The sequence below is a fragment of the Pelodiscus sinensis genome, chromosome 24, assembly GCF_049634645.1.
Source record: "Pelodiscus sinensis isolate JC-2024 chromosome 24, ASM4963464v1, whole genome shotgun sequence".
Classification (NCBI taxonomy): domain Eukaryota; kingdom Metazoa; phylum Chordata; order Testudines; family Trionychidae; genus Pelodiscus; species Pelodiscus sinensis.
In genome coordinates, this window is record NC_134734.1 from 16,914,260 (window position 1) to 16,935,345 (window position 21,086).

A 21,086-nucleotide genomic window follows, 5' to 3' on the forward strand; every position below is an offset into this window, starting at 1 on the left:
CAGAGGTTGCCAGTGGCTGGGAACTCAGCTGGCAGGGAGCTTGGAGGGCCAGTGGCCTGGGGGTAGGGAGCCCTGCCAGGCGAGAGCAGCTCCCCTGCCAGCTGGGGGTGCGCAGCCACCGCTGGCTGGGGGCAGGGAAGCCCCAGTAGTTAAGAGTGCGGAGATGCTGCTGGACAGGGGAAGGGAGCCCCACTGGCGGAGGACAGGGAGCCCGACCAGCCAGAGCAGGGCGACAGCCAAGAGTGGAGCAGCTGGGAGCCATGCACTGGCTAGACTGGTGGTCAGGTGGGGACTGCTGGGAGAGCCCGAGGCCTGACCTCCTCTGGTCTGGCAGCCTCCTTTGGGCCCACTCAGGTCCCAAGGGTGCTGGACTAGGGTGGTCCAACCTGTACCAGCAAACAATAAGTGGAAGCAAAGGAATCTGTGCACAGGTGCCCTTTCCCCTTACCTCGGGCAGGCCATTTCACCCCCCTGTGCCTGGCCAATTCCTGAGTGAATGCAGAAACCCAGAGAGGAAAAGCACTGTACAAACAGATACGAAATGTTGCCATCGTTCTACACCTGTGTAACCCGAGGCCCTGCCTTGTGGCTGTGCTGTGTCTGCAGTGCTGTATCTGCAATGCCCCGTCGGGTCAGTGGGAGACCCACACTGGGTGTGGTGACGGCATCTGGTCTTGTAAAAACAGATTTTTTGTTTTCCTTTTCTTGTGGTAGCTGGATGGAAGCTTGTTTGAACGAGGAGCTGGCCTCCCCTACGGAGCTGGAGGAGAGCTTACGGAACGGGGTCGTCCTGGCCAAGCTGGCCCACTGTTTTGCACCAGACCTTGTCCCTCTGAAAAAGATCTATGACTGTGAGCAGGCACGCTACAAGGTAAAGGAGCCGGGGATTTGTTGGGTTAAAGGGAATGAGTTTGAGATGGGGACTTTGCAGACCTGGGGTCTAATCGTGGCTCGTTGTGGGACTTTGGGTAAATGATTTCCAGTGCTGGCGCCCGCAGCTCCAGTCGGAGCTGCAGTTGCTTCACTTCTGTGCAAACCAGACCCCCCTTCTGAAGGAAATGCTGGCAGTGAAACTGAGGGGAGGCATGAGTGAAACTGACCAGCCTTTTCTACTGAATAATCTGAATAAAAACCCTCTCCCGAAATGAAAGGAGGGTTTGTCCAGCTCTATAACGCACTGGGTAGTGTGATCAGCCTATGGAGAACGGATACAGCTCAGTCGAGAACCACTTCTCTACAGATCAAGAGATGTCTGGTTGAAATGTTGCCCTCAAAAAAATTTTAGACCCTCAAATCCTAGGGAGGGGGTGGCAGAATAAAATCTTTAGAGATCCGCATTGGTTTTGGATGACTTTGTGTGGCGTCCTAGATCCATGAAGGGCGGGCCCGCAGGTCGCATGCAACCCATTGGGGTTCTATGCGCTGCCTGCGAGACATTTTGTTTATTGTCCATGCGCCGGGTTCTCAGATTCTGCTGGTTTCCGTCCGTGTAGCTTTTTTCCCTACTGGTGTTAGTAAAATGACACACACAGAGCCAGGGCACGTGAAGGGAGGGGCGGGCTGATTGCACACAGCACTGACTGGGAATGCCAGTGTTGGCGAGTCATCTGGCAGCCTCCTGTTGGTTGTCTGACCTATTCATGATGACTCCAGCGCCCCCTTTCTCCGCCTCTTGGATCATGGTGTCAGAGTTGGCTTTGAGGCTGTGGATAGCGTTGAAAAGCAAAACCTTTAAAAAGAAAACGAACTTAACCAACCCCTTGTCACGTTAGTCTCTGATCCTATAATGCAGGGGTGAGGAACCTCCAGCTTGGGGACTAGATGCAGCCCCCAGCTTGCCTGGATCTGGCTCCTGAGGCTCACAGCCCCCCCTCCCCCCCAGCATTGGGGAGCCTGTGTTGGTGCACCAGCCCCCGCACTGACCTACCCTGGGGCGGGAGCACACACAATCTTCTGGTGTGCGAGGGGAACGTGGGGAGTGTCTTTCTCCTTCTCCATTGGGGAGCCATGTCAGTGAGGCTTTTTTGGGGGGGGGGTGTTTGCTTCTCACTTGTGTGCAGCCCCTGAATGATTTTTCTGTGGGTCAGTGGCCTGCACCCCTGCATAATGTAACCGGTCCATTGATTGCAATAGGCTATTTGCTGTGCTTAAAGTTAAGCTCTTTGGGGGTAAGGTCTGGCTATCTTTTTTGTTCTATGTTTGTACTAGGGATGTTGAAACGTGTTTTTGTGTAAATGTGTGTCCACTGAAATTTTCAGCGTTACATGTTTGCATGCTGTGGGCGAGCGGAGGAAGGAGCCAGTGCTCATAGGAAGCCGGTTTTAAAGCCAGCTCTCTCTGAGCACAATGGCTCCTGTTTCTCCCTCCTTCCTTCCTTCCCCTCCTCCCCCTGCCTCTGTATCAGAGGTATATGGTGGGGGTAGGCTGTTGGCTTGGCATGAGCTGGTATGTGCGGGGAGCCAGCTTGAAAGACGGCACGTACTGGCTCCCACCTTGCTTCCTCTCTATCAGAGGCAGCAGCACAAAGTGGCGAGGAGAAGGCGACTTCCCCGCTCCCCCGAGCACCAACTTCACTTGCCCCTCTGGGAGGCAGTGGGGAAGGGGTGTCTCTGAGGGAGACAGCATATAAGGGGAGCCAGCTTAAAGATGGCTTCCCATGGGCACTAGCTTCCCCTCCCCCTGCTGCCTCTGATCCAGAGGCAGCAAGGGGTGTGTGTGTGCGTGCAGTTGTTGGGATTAACCGATAGGCCCAGGCTTACTGGTTAATCTTGTAAGCAATGACACATTAACATCCCTAGTTTGTACAGTGCCTAGCGTAAGGGGGCTCAAGCCCTGGACGGAAGCTCCTATGTGCTCCTTCAAAACATACAACCAACCAACAGTCTTTCTGGGATTGGGGCCTTCGATCGGTTATTGCCTTTTGGCACCAATTAAAACACCTTTGCGGTTCTAGGTGGTGAACATTGGTGGGTGCCGCATGATCTGTCTGATTCCCTCGGGGCTTTCAAACAGCTCACATGCCAAATCTTTGCCAGGCTTGGCATGGGGGTGAGCTGAGTGCCGCATGATACGGGCATTGCGTCAGCCTTCCCTGCCTCAGAGGCAGATGGTGGGTTTTTTGGTATCTGCTATATCTGGTACAGTTCACTCCAGACCCCTTCCCAGCAGGGATGACTGTCAGTCAGGCTCACCCCGTGTTGTTCCTGGCCTGTGCTGACTTAAACGGGTTTGGAAGAACTAGCCGGAGCTGGCACGTCCCGTCCAGTGCCCAGAACCAGCTGTGTCAGGCAGGCACAAGAAACCCTGTTGTGAGCAACAATGCAACACCCATGAGGGGAAGCTTCATTCTCCACCCTCCGTTTAATCTCTCCTCTGTTTCTCCAGGCAACTGGACTTCATTTTCGACACACGGATAACATCAACCATTGGCGCGACGCCATAACATGCTTGGGGCTTCCTTCGGTAATGTACTAGTGGCGGTGTGTCCGGGCCAAAAGCGGAGCCCGGAGAAGTAAAGTGCTTGGATTAAAAACTTTACCGAAGTCAGAGCCACTTGCGTGGCTGCACCCAGCCAGGTGTATCACAAACCCTTGTGGAGTCAAAGGTGGCTGGTCTGGCTAATACAATTGTCATCTGACACCCTGGGGGTATGAAGGAACCTTCCTTTGTCTCCTGTACGAGTGGGGCGTAGGGTTTTCTAGGGCACAGTCAGTTCTGAGTCTGCGTGAGAGCCCGTCTCCATCTAAAAATGGAAGTGACCCGTGAGTGAGGGTGGGGATGTTAAGAGGGTTGCCACGTCAGCAGTAAAGCCTAGCCAGCTGTACAGATGCTTCCAGATGCTCAACAGAGCAGTTTTTTGAATTGCATTCTCCCCCTGGGGCCACGCTCCCAGCCTGGGCACTTAGCATCAGCAAAGATAATCCCTAATGTGTTTCGACTTCGTAGGGCTTTACAAAGAAGGTCTGTATCCCTGCCCCCATTTTACAGATAGGAAAACTGAAAGGCAGGTCAAGGTCACCCAGCAGGTCGGGGTAGAACTGGGAGTTGAACCCTGGTCTTGAGTCGCCTGCCCATGCCTCCGCCACTGTGCAGCTAAATAGCGAAAGCTTATCGGTTACCATTAGCGGTTACACGCAGGGTCCCACCCTGCTCTCAGGGATCCCTAATGCTGTGGGTGCATGTAACCATGTAACACGTGGTTACCTGGTTACCCAAGTACCCACTTTTTAACATCCCTACTGTTTGTCATTGACACACTGACGCTGTCTCCATTGTCAACAGATCTTTCACCCGGAGACAACGGACATCTACGACAAGAAGAACATGCCCCGGGTGGTCTATTGCATTCATGCTCTGAGGTAGGCAAGAAATCCAGGCTGTAAGGTGTAAAAGGGCCGGATGAGAATGGAGGAGGTTTTTAGAAATGATTCTTGCACCCTCTGGTGGTCGCTGTTTATCAAGGGCTGCCAATCGTTCTCCAATGTGGGTCCCTACCCCGTAAATTCCCATGCATGCGTTTAACTCCATGTCTGACTCCTATGCATGTCGAGCGCGTGTGGCTTTGCGAGATCACTGGACTGGATTTAGGAATCCATTCTATGCTTGGGTCCCCCTGGCTTTTTTCCTCTCTTCCCCAAAAGTGTTTGGCTGCCCTCCCATTGACTGGGGAGAGGATAAGGGGGCTCGGTGCCTCTGACAATCCAGCCATTTGCTCTAGGTGCCCAGCCGTACGCACCCACGTTTGGGAAAAATTGGGCCCGGGTTTTGAAATGCGCACAAAGAAGTTTTTTCCCCCCATACTCCAAATGCTGTGGCACAATATAATAAATACAATCAGTGCACCGGGGTGGGGGCTTCTGCTGATCCCATCAACTCCCATCCCCTGGAGGACCCTGTAAAAAATTTCTGTTGCTAAGTCCCCTTCTTCCCGTACAAATGCCCATAAAGAGGGACTTTGCTGTCTGCTATACAGACACTGGGTCTGGGCTGGCTCAGAGTCCTCCTCAAAGCCAAGGGGAAAACACCCCGACATCAGCTGCCTCCCTTTTGGGTTGAAGAGCTATGACTGGCAGAGGGAGGGAGAGACGGGGTTCTAGTTTATTTAGCCCTTCTGGGGTCAAAACAACCACCTCGGTCACTCTGGAAGGCAACACACAGCCAGTCTGGATCATAGAGTGCTGGTGTTGAGCTTTATAAAGGGGTATTCTCCCTGTTTTGCAGGTGAGGGAAACTGAGGCATAGGGAAGGGGTGTGACTTACCAGAAGTCTATAGTGTGCCAGTCCCAGAGCTGGCATTGTAGGACTCTGGTCTCCTGTTCTGTGGTCTAATGACCAGACTATAGAGTTTGATGTCCTATACTGTAAGGATTAAAAACCCTTTAGTGTGTAGTATATGTCTTGAGGGAAGACTGTAAGAATTGAGCTTTTTTTAGTTTAGAAAAGAGAAAACAGAGAGGACATGGTAGCAGTTTTTAAGTATCTAAAAGGGTGTCACAAGGAGGAGGGAGAAAAATTGTTCTCCTTGGCCTCTGAGGATAGGACAAGAATCAATGGGCTTAAATTGCAGCAAGGGAGGTTTAAGTTGGACATTAGGAAAAACTTCCTGTCAGGGTGGTTAAACACTGAAATTGCCCAGGGAGATTGTGGAATCTCCATCCCTGGAGATATTTAAGAGCAGGTTGGATAGACCTCTATCCGGGATGATCTCAATCAGTGGTTCCCAAACTTTTTGACATCACCCCCCACCCTTTTTGATTTTTTTTAAAAACCCTCAGGCTCCCTCTTTCTCCCCCCCCCCCCCAACCCAATAGCAGCAAAACTTGTTGAGGAAAAAAGGAACTGAACAGGGCAGCAAAACTTGATGGGGGATGGGGGGAGGCTGGGTTGCCTCACGCCCACCCCTGGAATTTCTACACACACTCTCAGGGGGGCATGCCCCCCAGTTTGGGAATCCATGATCTAGATGGTGCTTGGTACTTCCAGAAGGGCAGGGACTGGATTTGATGACCTCTCGAGATCCCTTCTAGTTCTAGCATTCTATGATTCTACTGTGTGTCCGGAGAAAATTGAATTGTTAAACTCATCTTTGAAGTATGTGTGTGTTTGTTTTGTTTTAAATCTTCAGTTTATACTTGTTTAAGCTGGGACTGGCTCCGCAGATCCAGGACTTATACGGGAAAGTGAACTTTACAGGTATGGGCTGGTAAAGGACAAATCTGGGCGCGTGTGTGTGTGTGTGTGTGTGTGTGTGTGTGTGTGTGTGAACCCTTGCAAAATCTGTATTTACAGTTTGTCTTTCTGGAATGGTTCTGTGCAGGGGATGCTTCAGCAAGGAAGGACGCTTCCTTTATTTCTAAGGAGCTTTGTTTATTCTGAGATGGAAAATTGACTTTTTGGTACCTCGGTTGCTAACACAGGACAGCAGGCGTGGTGTGGACACTTGCTAAGAAAAAGTCCGTGCCCTGAACAGTCTAAATGGGCATGATGGACTAAGGGTGGGAGGGAAAAGTGGGAAGGGGAGGGGAAGTGACTTGCCCAAGGTCACAGGGCAGGTCAGTGGCAGAGATGGGATTAGAACCCAGGTGGTCTGATTCCAATCCTGCCCACTGGACCACGTGGTCTCACTGGAGACTGGTTTCCTCTGCGAGTCCCACTCAGCCCTGCTGACATTAGAGACAGAAACACGTACTGTGGCTTGCTCCCTTCGCGCCGGGAGCTTTTCCTTAAAGCTCTTAGGGACGCTGAATGACTCTTTACTGCAGGGCCCTGATTCTTCATCAGTGCACCCAGGCATGCCCCGCTCCAGTGAAGCCTGAGGCTTTGCACAGGGGGTCCTGGCACAGGTCCCATGGGCTGACATCCATTCACATTCCCTGCCATTTAGGGTACAGGTTGAACCTCTCTGGCATGCTCAGGACCTGACTGGTGCTGAATCGGAGAGTCTGCCGGACCATGGGTGGTCACTATTGTCTATCAACATTCCCAGCACTACTACTGCTTGCTGGGCTCTTGGAAGGCAGTCTGGGGTAAACTAGAGCTAAAGAACAGCACAAAACAGAGCTAGGACTGGTGGCTGTGAGCAAACTTGGCGGGACTGCGGATACCTGGCCGCAACCATAAGTGGAACAAAAATCATGCCAGGCCACGGCTGTTGCCAGACCAGGAAGTGCTGGACTAGAGAGATTCAATTTGTTGGCAGGGAGGGATACATCTATACAGTGCCTGGGATACCCGGGGCCTGTTCCTGTCTAGGGACTCTGGTTGCCATCCTCGTGGTAAATAGAACGGCGAGAAGGAAATTGGGTGCCATTGCTTGGGATGTTAGTGAGTAGTCAACTACTCGCTTGCCCCCCTGCTTGCTGCCTCTGTAGGAGAGGCAGCAGCGGAGAAACAGGAGTCGGTGCTGTGGGGGAAGCTGGTTTTCCCCCAGAACCATCTCCATGGTGCTGCCTCTCCCCACCCGCCACTGCTGCTGGGAGGCTGCTGCTAAGCTGCCTCTGCCTGCGGTGGGCCTAGGCTCCCTGTGGGCAGAGGCTGGCCACTGTGAACAGGGGCTGCTGGACTCTGTGAGCCGAGACCGAGCAGTCCCAGCTGGGGCGCTGCCCAGTGGATCTTACTCCATTTAAAATGCAGAGCCGCAGCACGGGTGGCTCCCGGAGCTCCCCACAAGCCAGGATTGCTCAGTCCTGGCTCAAACCGGCACCGGGAGTTACCCCCGCTGCGGCTCTGCAGAGCGGCTCCTTATCGACTCATCGATACAAATTGTATCGACTACACGATGAGCCTCGTAACCGCAGTTCAACGTCCTTTGCCATCACGGGATCGAACGGGCGTGTGTGCGCTGACTCGGCTTGCTCTGTTCCAGAGGAGGAAATTAACAACATGAAGCGGGAGCTGGAGAAATACGGCCTCCAGATGCCAGCCTTCAGCAAGATTGGCGGGCTTCTCGCCACCGAGCTCTCAGTAGACGAAGCGGCAGGTGACTTCACTGCCTCGGATAAAGCGGGACCGTGGGTTTCCTCTCAGCGGCCTCCCTCACTGCAGTCTTCTGGCTTCATCCCGTTCTGTAGCCCCAGCATGTGTTTGGCTCCACTAGGGGCCAGTCCAGGTCCAGTTCGTCCGAGCCACAGGGCATCTGGTTAAAGGGAGAGTTAGGGGTGTGCTGCTGAGGGCCCAGATGCCAGGAGAGTGTGATCCACAGCCCTGTATCCAGCCCGGATCTGTCCCTGGGAGCGGCGTGGGATTCCCTGGCATCTCTATTAGGGATGTAAAAAAAAGTTTTTAAAAGTAACCATTAAAAATTCTGGCAGCTACACACGCTGCGGGCTCTGCAGAATAATACTAGGGACATGAATGGGTAACTGGTTACCAGGTAAGCATCACCCTTAATAGGTGGTGTTAATGGTTACCCAGTAAATCATTACTTGGGAGCAGTCCCCCACTTGCAGCTTGCTGCAGGCAGAGGGTTGCACCAGCTCTGCAGGGATGGTGGGTCGCCACCCAGGGTGGGCAGGGAACTGGCAGGCTTGCACGGGGGGGGGGCGGAAGTGGCTGTGGGCGGGGAGAGCTGCCAGCTCCCAACCTGTGGGCGCTGGGAGCCGGCAGTCCAGCGTGGGGTTAGAAGCAGCCCCTGGCCGTGGCATGGGAGCTGCTCTACTCTGTCCCCCTCACACCTGTTTAATCAGTCCCTGGTTAATGTTTAACCAGTTAACAAATTAAATGGGATTTTTCATCCCTAACTTACACTGCAGAGCCTGGAGCGGGGCCAGCAGCTAGTGCGTGCCAGGAGCCAGCTTATACTATAAACCAGCTCCTGGCGCACACCGGCTCCCGGCTCCGCTCCTGGGCAGCCGGCAGTGCAGGGTGGCAGCCAGGAGCCGGCATGCACCAGCAGAAGAGTTTAACTGAAACTGAGGCTACATCTCTATTCTACATTGGCTACCGTAGCATCTCCTTACGTACCGCACTGGCTTTTGTGGCTCCTGTTCCCTGGGGCCTATTTCTGCCCCTGAGTTGGCTGAGGAATGACCATGGGTTTGTGGATTCTGGTGACTTTTTTTCCCAAGCCCCTGGAAAGTAAGGATTTGAAAGGTTAATCAGTTAGCCCGTTAACCATCACCCTTAAGGAGTGATGCTTACCAGCTCCGATTAACTGTTAACCAATGGGGGCTGGAGCAGCTACCCATTGTCTGTGGGCTCTCCAGTTCTGCAGGGGTCCTGCCATGGACAGGGGCTGCTCTGGTCGTTCGGCGTAGCCCCTGTTTGTCGTAGGCCTGGGCCCACTGGTCTGGACCAGCCCCTGCCTGTGATGTGGGGAGCCGCTCCAGCCCAGCCTCGGTGGATGTGGGTTAACCAATGAAATGGGATTTTACATCCCTACCAGAAAATTCAGGGTTGCAATCATGTGTCGCTCTGTAGATCCGGGCCCTAGTTAAATGGAAAGACCCGCCTCCTGTCACTTCAGCGTCTTGCTCCCTCTCTGACCTCCCCGTGGTTTTATGTCTCTATGGCTGCTCTAGTCCACGCCGCCGTCCTTGCGATCAACGAAGCCGTGGAGAGGGGGGTGGTGGAGCGGACCATGGCGGCCCTGCGCAATCCCAGCGCCATGCTGCTCAACTTGCGCGAGAACCTGGCGGCTGTCTACCAAGAGCTGCTGTACCAGGTCAAACTGGAAAAAGCTGCTAATGCCAGGAACTGGGTAAGAATGCCAGGAACCCTCAGTGGAAGAAGACGCTCCCTTATTTGCCAGGAGCAGTAGGTTCTTATCCTGTATGTGGGTCACAGTGGTGCGATGTGCCTCATGGGGACTGCCCCTGGAATCACAGTGGACGAGAAGCTGGATATGAGTCAACAAGGTGCCCTTGTTGCCGAGAAGGCTAAGGGCGTATTGGGCTGCATTAGGAGGAGCAGTGCCAACAAGTCTAGGAGAGTGATTATTCCCCTCTCTTCGGCACTGGTGAGGCCACATCTGGAGATCTGGGCCCCCCATTACAGAAAGGATGTGGACACATTGGAGAGTCCAGCAGAGGGCAATGAAAAGGATGAGGGAGCTGGAGCTCATGACTTATGGGCAGTGGGTGAGGGATTTGGGTTTATTTAGTCTCCAGAAGAGAAGAGTGAGGGGGATTTGATAGCAGCCTTCAACTTCCTGAAAGGGCGGGGGGGGTCCAAAGAGGCTGGAGAGAGGCTGTCCTTAGTGGTGACAGATGACCGCACAATGGTCTCAAGTTGCAGTGGGGGAGGTCCAGGTTGGATATGAGGAAATCCATTTCCCTAGGAGGGGGATGAAGCACTGGGATGGATTCTGTAGGGAGGTGGTGGAATCTTCATCCCTAGACGTTTTTAAGTCGCGGCTTCACAGAGCCCTAGCTGGGATGATTGGGTTGGGTTGGCCCTGCTTGGAGCAGGGGGTTGGTCTTGATGACCTCCTGAGATCTCTCCCAACCTTAATTGTCTAAGATTTCTCTGATCTGGGGGATGCACCTTGTGCTCTGACATGTAGCGTTCAAGGCCTGCATCCTCTTTGAAATGGATGGAGGGAAACCACGGGGTGGATTTCTCTGCAGCAGGGAAAGGAACGGGGCCAGCTCCCTGGAGAGCTGCCCCAAAGCGGGCTGCCCTGGCCAGTGGAGGAACGCAGCGTGGGTGGAGCAGATGGATAGGAAAGTGCAGCTGGAGAAAAGGGCCGTGCTGCTGTTCTCTCCTCTGACAACTAGTATTGGCTGCTGCAGCGGCCGTTGGGGCTGAGTCCTGCAACTCTTTCTGGCCTGCTCGGAGGTAACAGAAGGCATCTAGGCCAAGCTGTGCAGTGGGGGGGCGGGGCTGGCAGGGATGTAAATGAGTAACACAGAGTTAACATTTTTAAATGGGATTTTACATCTCTTGCGGGTGGCTTCTCTCTCTTCTCAGCACCTCCAGGAGGTCCCAGGAAGCGAGGATATTTACGACCGGTGTCTGACGCAGGCCGAGATACAAGGGAATATCAACAAAGTCAACGGTGAGCAAAGCAACAGCCTTCCCGCTGCATCTCGCATCCCCGAAAGCTGCTGGGGTGGATATGCTGTGTGTGGGGCATCTCCCCGGTGCTAGCTCATTCTCCCAAAAGGCTTTGTCTCCTGTGAAACCCTGTGGAGTTCCTTCGTGGGGATATGGCCTCTGCTCTAGTTGCTTTCAGCATCCTTGTCAGGAGCAATGGGGAGGGAATCTCTTCCCTCCCTCTTTTGGGGCAAAGGAGAGAGACCTGAGTTTCTCCACGTGGCTCCAGTGCTGACTCTTCCCTGGCACAAAAAGAATCCCTGAAACAGGTAACCTAGGCAAACCCCTTGTTTACACAAGGAATAGCTGATCCAGAGTGACTCCAGAAGTGGGGATGCTCCTGTTTCTGAGAGGGTGCCTGTATTGTGAATTAGTTTAGCTCTGTTTTTTGGAAGTGGATTCATCAGGAATCGCTAATCCACTTTAAATTTACAGCCTGCTTTACTCTGGATTAACATTCATGTGTAGACAAAAGCTTTGCATTGCAGCTGGGTGGGTGGCTGGCTGCAGGGAACAAATCCTAGAGACCACTGTATTGTAAAGCACAAGACTCTAATGTGTGAGTAGCTCTATTGGCCCAAACTGGAGCAGGCTAATGTTGACCCAGCTACCACTAGAGGTCAATAGAGCGCCACTTTGAGAGGGTGTAGCCTAGTGGTTCGTGCACTAGACTGGGACATATTAGGCCCAAGTTTGATTCTTTGCTCTGTCGCCACCCTGCTGGGGGACCTTCGACAAGTGACTTCCCCTTTCTGTGCCTCAGTTTCCCCATTTGTAAGAGACCCTGAGCCCCGTGGCAAAGAGCTTTGAGTTCTACTGATAAGAGTGATTTTTAACTGTCACTGAAGGTGTGTTAGAAAACCAAAGCTTGTGGGTCATGGGTTGGGGGCAGAGAGCAGCTCCCTCAACTGGCAGCAGTAGTAGGCTTTTCTCTGAGCAGTAAGAGGACAAGCTACGTGGAACAAGCAGCCCTTTCAAATCAGGCTCCCCTGGCAAACAGAAGACCTGACATTTCAAGCCAGCCAGCAGGGTAAAAGGAGTCCAGCCATGTATTCTGTCTGAGCCAGATTTCCATTTCTCCATCTCCAAATGGATACCGCCTCCAGCGCTGCATGGTGCCAAGCAGCCTGGGTGACGGACTCTCCAGCTGCATCTCCCAGAGCGTGGCTGTTGCCCTACTGCACGGCAGTGCTTAAAAACTGGCCTCTCTCCTAGTGCATGGAGCGCTGGAATATGTGGACGATGCTCTGGAGATGCAGGATCCCCTGGCCTTGTGCCGGGCCCTGCAGGATCCTGTCCTGGCCCTGCGCAGTGTGCAGCAGGAGAATGCAGCCTGGTACCTGGATCAGCTGAGTGCAGACCGGGAGCAGAAAGCGCTGGTGAGAGGCTGGAGAGGGGAGGAAGCTTGCAGCGATCAGACCGGGAGGGGTGCAGCTGGGTTATAACGACCCCTACTAGGGGAGAGAGCCTTGTGCCGCTGATCCAAAGCTGAGCAATGCCCTTCTGGCCAACAGCTTGCTGGGCTGCGGGATTGGGCCTTAGGAGTCCAGACACCCTGCACTGGGTTCCGGATCCCCTGGATTCAAGGAATATCTGATCCAGAGTGACTCCAGACACAGAGATGCTCCTGTTTCTGAGTGGGTGCCTGTATTGTGAATTAGTTTAGCTCTGTTTTTAGAAGTGGATTCATCAGGAATCGCTAATCCCCGTGAAATTCACAACCGGCTTTATTCTGGATTAACTTTCATGTGTAGACAAAAGCTTTAATGCATTGCAGCTGGGTGGGTGGCTGGCTGTAGGGAACAAATCCTACAGACCTCTGTATTGTAAAGCACAAGCCTCTAATGCGTGCATAGCTCTGTGCGCCCAAACTGGGGTAGGCTAATGTTGACCCAGCTGCCACTAGAGGTGGCATGCGGAAGCTCTGCAGTCCGTCCGCATGTGAGCAGTGGTGGGAGTAGGAAAGGAGCAGCCTAATGGGGCTGTTTCTTCTCTTCCCTCTCCCCCTCCCCCCCCCCCCCGCCTCGTGTTTGACCCCCTGCCGCTTTGCTCCTTGCAGGAGCTGGGCTACATGGACCTGCTGGAGCGGGAGGAGGTGCAGGCGGGAGTCTACGCAGCCAACGAGAAGGGAGATCGGGAACAGGCCAGTAAGTTGTGCTGAGCCCCCTGTGCAGAAAAGGGGCCTGATATGGAGCCCGGGGACTGATCCAGGCATCTCGGTCTCTGCCGGGTGCATCTGGGCTTTGGTTTGGTTCCTAGAAACTTACACTGCAGACCCACTGTAACTGGCAGGCTGCTTCGCCCAGGAAGCTGGGATCTCAATGGGTCACCTGTTATACGGTGAGCAAATCACATGCATTTAATATCCCTCGGGGAAAGGCTGTGAATATCAGTCTTGGCCTCTGGCTATGCTCAGCCAGCTGTTCGGTGGGTAATGCAAGCTGCCTGTGGTCCTGCTTGGGGGGGGAGGGACTTGGCAGAGGTGCCGCTCTTCCGGGACTCTCCTGCCCCTGCCTTGCAAGGCCATGCTGTTGCCAAGGCAGCAAAGAGCCAGGAGGGCCAGTTACGCCTGCCCTGAGCGGCTGACGTAGGGCAGAGACGAAAGGGCCTGTTGGCACCAGTCCTGGCATCTCTGAGATGCTGCGGCCACATCCACCAAGCCGCTCAAAATGCACGTGGGACAGAAGAGCGACCCGCACGTCGGCAGGGCACATGTGACGTCTGGGTTGCTAGTAAGTGGAATTCAGGCAGCCTGGGCCAGGCCACCTCTCCAGATCTCTGCCAGCTGGTGGCCTTCCCATCTCAAATCCAACACCCACTGAAAGGAACGGGGAGGGGTGATCCCGCAGTAGCTCGGTGCTGGGTCCCTGTGACTTCCCCGGTGGGATGGGGGCAGTGGTGCCCCGAACTTGGCTCCCATTCAGACATGTAACTCTGCGGCGTGAGTTCAGTGGGGCTGTGAACTCAAGCCAGCTGGCCAGTCGGGCTTGGCGGCGCTGGCACTGGCGGGAAGCAGCAGGATAGCTGGAGCGTTATTTTGCTGGGGTGGGCTCCCGCCGGCCCTGCTGCAAGACGAACCACACGTTCCACTTTCCCTGTTAATTTGCCCCTCTCTCCTCCATCCCGCGGGTGCGCAGTGAGCCGGGCCGTGAGCCGCATCAACGCTTCGATCCGCCGGGGGGCGGCGGTGGAGACGGCGCGAGAACTGAGGAGCCCCGAGGCCCAGCTGCCCGAGGTGTTTCCCTTTGCCGCCCTGCTGTACCAACGGGAGCTGTCCCTGCTACAGCAACGGCAGCCGCAGGTGAGGAGAGGCGGTGGCAGCTGACGGACGCTCAGGTCTTCACTGCTGTCCCGGGGGCCACGTTTCACAAGCGCGTGCTTCCCAGATGGCAGTTCTTGCTGGGCACGGGCCGGGGCTGAATGGTTCGCTTGGAGGCAAGTCCACGGCTCCGCCCCCTTCTGCCCACGGCTCCGCCCCCTTCTGCCCACGGCTCCGCCCCTTCCACGCCCTCTGGAGAACTTGCCTGCCATTGTGGCCCCTGCCCTGGGCCTCCAGTCCTGCTGTGTTATGGCGACTGGCCTCTACCCAAGGCTTGCTCCTGCTTCTCTCCCCCCCCTCCACCTTCCCAGCCACATGGCCCCTGCTCCCGGAGCACCAGGCAACTGCAGCCTCCTCTGGGATTCAGGAGCAGCTGGGCAGCCCCACCGCAGTCCCAGCTTTCCCGGCCGGCCGGGACATGGCAAAGCCACCACCCCGTCTCTTTGGAAAGGTAGCACCTGCCCTTGCCTTCATGACCTGCTGCTCATGTCGCTGGGGCATCCTGATGGCTCGTAGGGCATCTGACCTCTTCATACGACTCTTGGCTTGGCAGGGTGGGCGATCGGCCTAGTGATTAAAACTCTGGACGGGCGATCTGGAGTCAATCTCTTCCTCTGTCGCAGAGGGCCTGGGGCAAGTCTCTCCGTGCCTCAGTTTCCCCCACTGTAAACCGATTCATGTCGGGTACTGTGGGGCTGGTGGCTGGGGACAGAGCAGGATCCTTGTTCTCCTGCTTCCTGCAGGGTGAGTTGATGCAGGAGGAGCTGTACGTTGCCGTGGAGATGCTGTCAGCCGTGGCGCTGATCAACCGGGCGCTGGAAGCTGGGGATGTCTATGGAGTCTGGAGTAGCCTGGTCAGCCCTGCCCTGGGCCTGTCCAGCCTCGAGGATGCAAACGCGCAGCGGTAATTGGAGGGAAAGGCGCCCCATGTCCCAATTCAAGCTGAGGGACTTGGCCGTGATTGACTCAAAAGGTCTTGTGGCATTTTCAAAATGACAGATCCGGGGGGTTGAGCGGCGGGTGTAGCTGAGCAGGGTGATTTCAGAGGCCGTGAAACAAAACAAAGGACCTGCCGGCATCGAGAAGCTGAAGGGTTAAACTGTCTAACCCAGTTCTGTTAGCGAGTGTCGTCTGGGGCTGGCTGTGTAGCCAGCCTCAGAGTCAATTGGACCCGGCTTTCCGAGAGATCTATGGTTGCAGGAGAGAACCCACGTTGGCCTTCTGCTAAAGTTAGCGTTGAATTTGGGTGTGGCAGTCGGGACTCCTGGATTCCACCCGTAGCTCTTTTACTTTCCCTCTGCGTGGCTGTCGCGGCTCCGTGCCTCAGTTTCCCCATTTGGCAAACAAGGCGACTGCAGCCCCTCGCAAGCAGGACCTTTCTGTCTCAGGCTAAGCAGCTGCTCTGTCTTTGACTTTCAGCTATTTTGAGGACTTGTTGAAACTGAAGCGCCAGGCTGGGGAATCAGGGGCTGAGTTCTTGAGCTGGAACGACCTCCAGGCCTGCGTGGATGCCACCAACGCGTCGGCGCAAGAAGAAAGTGACAGTAAGTGGCTCTTTACGCCTGGGCGCAGCGGGCTGCAGTGAGTGCGGACTCACGGCCCGTCTTTGCTCTCCCTCCATCTCCCCGGCACAGAGGTCCTCGCCATCAGATTGATCAACGAGGCGCTGGCGCAGAATGACCCGGAGAAAACGCTGACTGCTCTGCTGCTGCCCTCTGCCGGGCTCTCGGCCGTGACACTCCCGGGAGCGAGGCGTTACCACGACGTGCTGAGCGCCGTGCTAAAGCAGAAAGCCCAGGTAGGACAGTCGCCTTTGTGCTATGGGTTGAACCTCTCTAGTCCGGCTCCCTTGGGATCTGACCGGTGCTGAACCAGAGAATTTGCCGGACCACGGGAGGTCAATATTGTCTAGCAGCATCACCAACCCTTCCACAGGTTGCTGGGCTCTGAGAAGACATTTAGGCATCAATTAGAGCTAAATAATAGCACACAATGCTGGGAGCCAGGGTTGGGATGCTATAAACAAACTTATGGGACTGCAGGAAACTTGGCTACACCCATGACAAATGGACAACCGGCTAACTAAAATCATGCCAGACTACAGATGTTGCCGGACCAGAGAGGTTCAATGTGTATGGAGAGCAGCAGCCTGCCGGGCTGTGGGGTACCTCAAGCGACAGCTTTTCCACATTAAAACCAGTGTGTGGCAGAAACCGATCCAGTCACTGATGTCTTTAATAGTCTCTGTGTTGTGTCCCTTCCCCCTCCCCCCCAATCTGTTCCAAGGTCAATTTATGGATTTACAGGCTTAGCAGTGGCCTCTTGCACCGTGGCTTTGGGATTCTAACCCAGGGCAACTCACTCCAGAAGGGCCCGCTGCACTTTCCAGAAAAGCCCTTAGCAGCCTTTAAGCCCAATTTCTCTCACTCTGTTCTATGCTGCTTCTATCCACTCCCCCTTCCCCAGAGGTGGCCGCATCTCTGCCTCGGTGCGGTTTGTGGCGCGAGTAGAGGTTCCACTGCTTATCCTCTTTGCCTCCTGTTCCGTAGGTGACCCGAGATGACGGAGCAGCTCTCTGGTGGGAGGAGATCCAGCAAGGGGTTTCCAAGGCTAATCGGGACACCGAGGCGGCTAGGAGAAGTAAGCGTTCGGAAGCTAACTGGGAGCAGGTCCAAGCTGAGGCTCAGCCCTCCTGCGTTTATTCCTCCATGCGCCAAGACACGCAGGACGGGGACGCTTGTCCGTCTCTGCTCCCACCTGCCTTGAACGTCCCAGGGCTTGGGAAATTCTCATCGGAAGTCCCAAGGTGCTGGGATCAGGGAGGCCAGTGGGCTCCAGCCTCTCTAAGCACAGAATTCCTCTCTTTGAATTGAAATCAATTCAGGATCTACCTCAACCCAAATACCCTTGCCCCGCCCCTTCTCTGAGGCCCCGCCCCGCTCACTGTGGAGATGGGGTACAGCGGTGGAGGAAAGGGGATGTGTTGATATTAGCACCCTTCATCTGCCTTCCCCCCCCCCCCTTCCCAGCAAGCAGGAGACTGGGGGGAGGAGAGGGCAAAGGCAGAGGGCAGGAGCAGCCCGCCAGTGTGGGGAAGAGCAGCTGAAGTGCTGGCACTTGTTAGCCTCCTGGCCACACCTGTCCAGCCCCCCTCTCCGAGTCAACTGGTACATTCAGATCTGTTGGTCGGTGACCACAGGGCTAGGCTTGGCACCTCTGGGATGCTGACTCCTGAGCCGCTGCAGTGAATGCACCGGTGACGTGTATGTGTGGGGTGCACACGGGGCCACAGGCACGCATGCATGCACACACCTGCCCAAGTCAGGAGGTGCCAGGCAGCAGGAAGGCTGACACCGGCTGTGGGAGGCTGTGCCGTGGCCCCCTCCCTCCACTTGCTGGCAGCAGATGCGGGGGAAGGTGCAGGCTGGGCGGCTCCAGCCCATGTAGAGCCAGTCCCCAGCTGTGCCGCTCTGGGCAGTGCTGGGAAGAGGCGTCGTAGGCGGGCGCAGGGGAGGGGTGGAGCAAGGGGCGAGGCGGAGCCCATGTCCCTTCCCCTGTCCCCAGTCGCCCCTGAGTGAAGGTGATTCAGTGCTGTGCCGGCAGCGATCCTTTTCCCCTCCCCGGTCCTCCCGTTGTCATCTGGCTTGGAGCAACCTCCCACTCCCACCCCCCGATCTAGACCCCTGTATTTGTACTCTCTGGAACCCACGTTCTCCAGGGGTTCGGAGGGTTCATTTTCCTCTCCTAAACTTCCTGCAGCAGGTGGCTAACTACCCCTGGGAGTGGCTGTTGCAAACCGAACTGGGCTTCGGTGGCCGCAGGGGCTCCGCAAGGGCGTGTGGACAAACGCATCCTCTTCCCAAAGCTGCGTCCACGTTCCGGCCGCCGGGAAGGCTGGGGCAGTGGCGCGGCAGCCCTGCTCCCTGGCGGGGGCTAGGGCTGCAACACAGCAGCCCCGGCCCGCCACGTGGCCAGGAAGGATCAGGCTGGGGTGGGTGGGGCTTGGCTCCAGGGGCGGGGCCAGAACTCGCCTTCTCCAGCTGGGCCTTCACCCGCGGCTCATGCCCTCTTCCTTTCCCCGTAGTGGCTCTCGGCATCGCGGCCATCAACCAGGCCATAAAGGAAGGGAAGCCGGCTCAGACGGTGCGCGTGCTGCGGAACCCGGACGTGTCTCTGTGCGGCGTGGTGGTGGAATGCGCCGGGACATACCAGGCCCAGCTGGCTGCTCTCCAGGCTGCCAGGAGGCAAGCAGGTAAGAGGCCCCTAATGCCTCTGACCTTGAGAACCGTGGTGGCAGGGGAGAGCCTCCAGCTGGAAGCGTCATGGGGGAAGAACTCCCTGGTCCAGAGAGCAGTGGGTGCGTTCTGCGTCTGTACACCCAGAGCAAGAGCCTTCTCCTTTGCATCTGAGGCAGCTAATGCCCTTCTTATAGCAACTGTCTGTCAGCCCCTCACCGCGTTAGACAGACGTGGCCTAGTTCTCCAGGAGCGGCTTGCTACCAGCATCCCTCCATCCTCCGCGTCTCTATCCCGGCCGTGTGACTGCGCCACCCTGTCCCTCCGCTGGCTCCCTCTGTGCCCCACACTCAGCTTGGCTGCCTACGGTGCCGTACAATGGTCTCTCCTCACGTCTGGAAACGCTACTTGATGTAGCCCTTCCGGCAGCCCCTGGGGGGTCCCAGTCGTGGATCTGGGGGGCTGGGGACAGGACTGTAGGAGCTGGCATAAATGGTTCATCAGCTGAGGGCTGGCTTCAAAGCTTCGGCGGAGGCCACTAAAATCCATTTTGCTGGCTGGTTTAATGCTGCGGATGCGTCTCTTCCTGCTGCGCGCGCACGCGCGTGCGTCTAGGGATGTATTCGAGCCTCCCTTCCCCTAACCCTGTCCCAACGGCCATGCGCAGGGAGCACCAAACACGGCTGGGTCCGACACCGCCTGGCAGACGGGAGCGAGTATTACTTCAGCCTGCAGAGCTTCGAAGGCAGCTGGGAGCGGCCCCGTGACTGTGTCCTTAACTCCACCCACCTCAGCCGGGAGGAAATCCAGGTGAGAGGGCAGCGGCTGTGCTGTATGCTGGCTGTGCCCAGGGTTCAGCCAGTTAGCCCACCGGGAGATGTCCCAGCACTTCAGATGTTAGTTAACGTTCATTCGTTCTCCAGTCCTCTCGTTCGACATGGAAGCTTGCAAGAGAGATCAGGTCCTACCACTGTAAGCCACCATCTCTGCTCTCAAACATCCGGTTCATGGGCGTTACCAGGCCAGATGAGACCCGGGGTCCATCTAGTTCAGTACCAGCCATGTCGGAGAGAGGTTCAATACTCCTATGGCTGGAGAATGTATAAAATAAAGTTGTTCAGCTTACAATTTAGAGGGGAGATTGGATGGCTTTCTCCTAAACTGGTAGCTGAAAACTTTTTGGTTTTTTTTTGTTTGTTTGGTGTGCTTTTAGAAAGATTGTCTTTTTAAAGAAGTTTTTTATATATATATTTGGTTTTTGGTCGTCCCCCCTCTCCCCCCCCCCCCCCCCCCCCCCCCCCACACACACACACACACACAGTGTGATTGCTGGCTTCCCCCCCGCCCCAACACACACTCTGGGGCTGTTGCCCTCTTGGTTGTGGGGTTGCTGCCCCCCCGCCCAACTCTGGGGCTGTTGCCCCCCTCCCTGGTCTTGGGCTGGTGGGGGGAGGGGACTGGGAGCTGGAGCTGCCAGGGGGTGGGGGGGGAGAGGATGGGCGCTGGAGCTGGTGGGGGTGGCCTGCTGTGTCGGCCACAGTGGGAGCCAGGTGGCAGAGCATGCCTGCAGGAGCTGGCGGGGGTGGCTGCCGAGGGCGCAGGAGAGGCAAGTTGAAAATCCCATGACAGACAGGCAAGAACGGTGATGGCTTAACAGAAAGCTTGTCTAATAAATAGACTGGGCTTTTGGAAGCACTAGAAACCCGCATGCTTCAGGGCATGGGACAATCTCTATCAGGGTCAGGAGGAAACCTCTCCCTGTTGTTGCAGGACAACCTGCTCTAAGGAGATGTTTCTTCCTGACCCTGATAGTGATTGTCCCATGCCCTGAAGCATGAGGATTGCTATTGCTTCCGAAAGCCCAGGTCTATTTTTATGCATTCTCCAGCTGCAGGAGCAGCATGTGTGCTTTTGGCTGTAACGCACTAGCAAAGTGTGGGCCTCCCTCTGTCTCTTGGCTGAACCATGTGGGACGTTTGAGTGCATCATGGACTCCGAGACAATGGAGCTGGTCCTTCCACTCAAAACAGCAGCAGATTGTGCTCTTAGGTCCAGGCAACTTGGGCTCGGTTCCAGCTGGAGGTGTTCCCTTCTCACTGGTGGCTGGTGTACGTGGGTCTGGGGTGCCTATGAAGTCTTCTTGAACTCATCTGAGTGTCCTGTCTTTACAGTCGGCGATCACAGGAGTGACTGCGGCCCATGGCCGGGAGCGTCTCTGGGAATCCAACACTGGGCTCGTTGTGAGGCTGCAGGCCCGCATGAGAGGCTATCTTGTCCGCCAGGAATTCGAGTCCCGCAGACATCTGTGGTGGGAGCAATTACCGGCTGCCATCAAAATCCAGGTGACGAGCATTAGAAGGCTTATCCTTTCACTCTCCCGCTACTTTCTTCACGTGAGAAAGATTAGGGGCTAGCAGTGCCCGAAGTCATGAGATGCCAACAGTCGGATGTGTGTTGGGGTTCGCTTCGATCCAGCAGGAGGCCAGTTTCCTTTCCTT

General features: G+C 55.7%; 1 protein-coding gene across 2 annotated transcripts in view; it reads left to right on the forward strand.

The window, feature by feature from the left end:
- Window positions 1-21,086, forward strand: part of IQGAP3 (IQ motif containing GTPase activating protein 3) — a 66,896-nt gene that overhangs the window by 14,671 nt on the left and 31,139 nt on the right. For both annotated transcript variants that reach the window (XM_075907922.1, XM_075907923.1), the window contains exons 3-19: window positions 715-871; window positions 3,385-3,462; window positions 4,282-4,358; window positions 6,125-6,192; window positions 7,865-7,978; window positions 9,519-9,697; window positions 10,909-10,996; window positions 12,250-12,413; window positions 13,094-13,181; window positions 14,172-14,335; window positions 15,097-15,257; window positions 15,773-15,897; window positions 15,988-16,151; window positions 16,903-16,993; window positions 18,438-18,605; window positions 19,256-19,398; window positions 20,760-20,930. In XM_075907922.1, coding sequence (XP_075764037.1) covers window positions 715-871; window positions 3,385-3,462; window positions 4,282-4,358; window positions 6,125-6,192; window positions 7,865-7,978; window positions 9,519-9,697; window positions 10,909-10,996; window positions 12,250-12,413; window positions 13,094-13,181; window positions 14,172-14,335; window positions 15,097-15,257; window positions 15,773-15,897; window positions 15,988-16,151; window positions 16,903-16,993; window positions 18,438-18,605; window positions 19,256-19,398; window positions 20,760-20,930 — 2,200 coding nt within the window. The remainder of the gene's footprint in view (window positions 1-714; window positions 872-3,384; window positions 3,463-4,281; window positions 4,359-6,124; window positions 6,193-7,864; window positions 7,979-9,518; window positions 9,698-10,908; window positions 10,997-12,249; window positions 12,414-13,093; window positions 13,182-14,171; window positions 14,336-15,096; window positions 15,258-15,772; window positions 15,898-15,987; window positions 16,152-16,902; window positions 16,994-18,437; window positions 18,606-19,255; window positions 19,399-20,759; window positions 20,931-21,086) is intronic.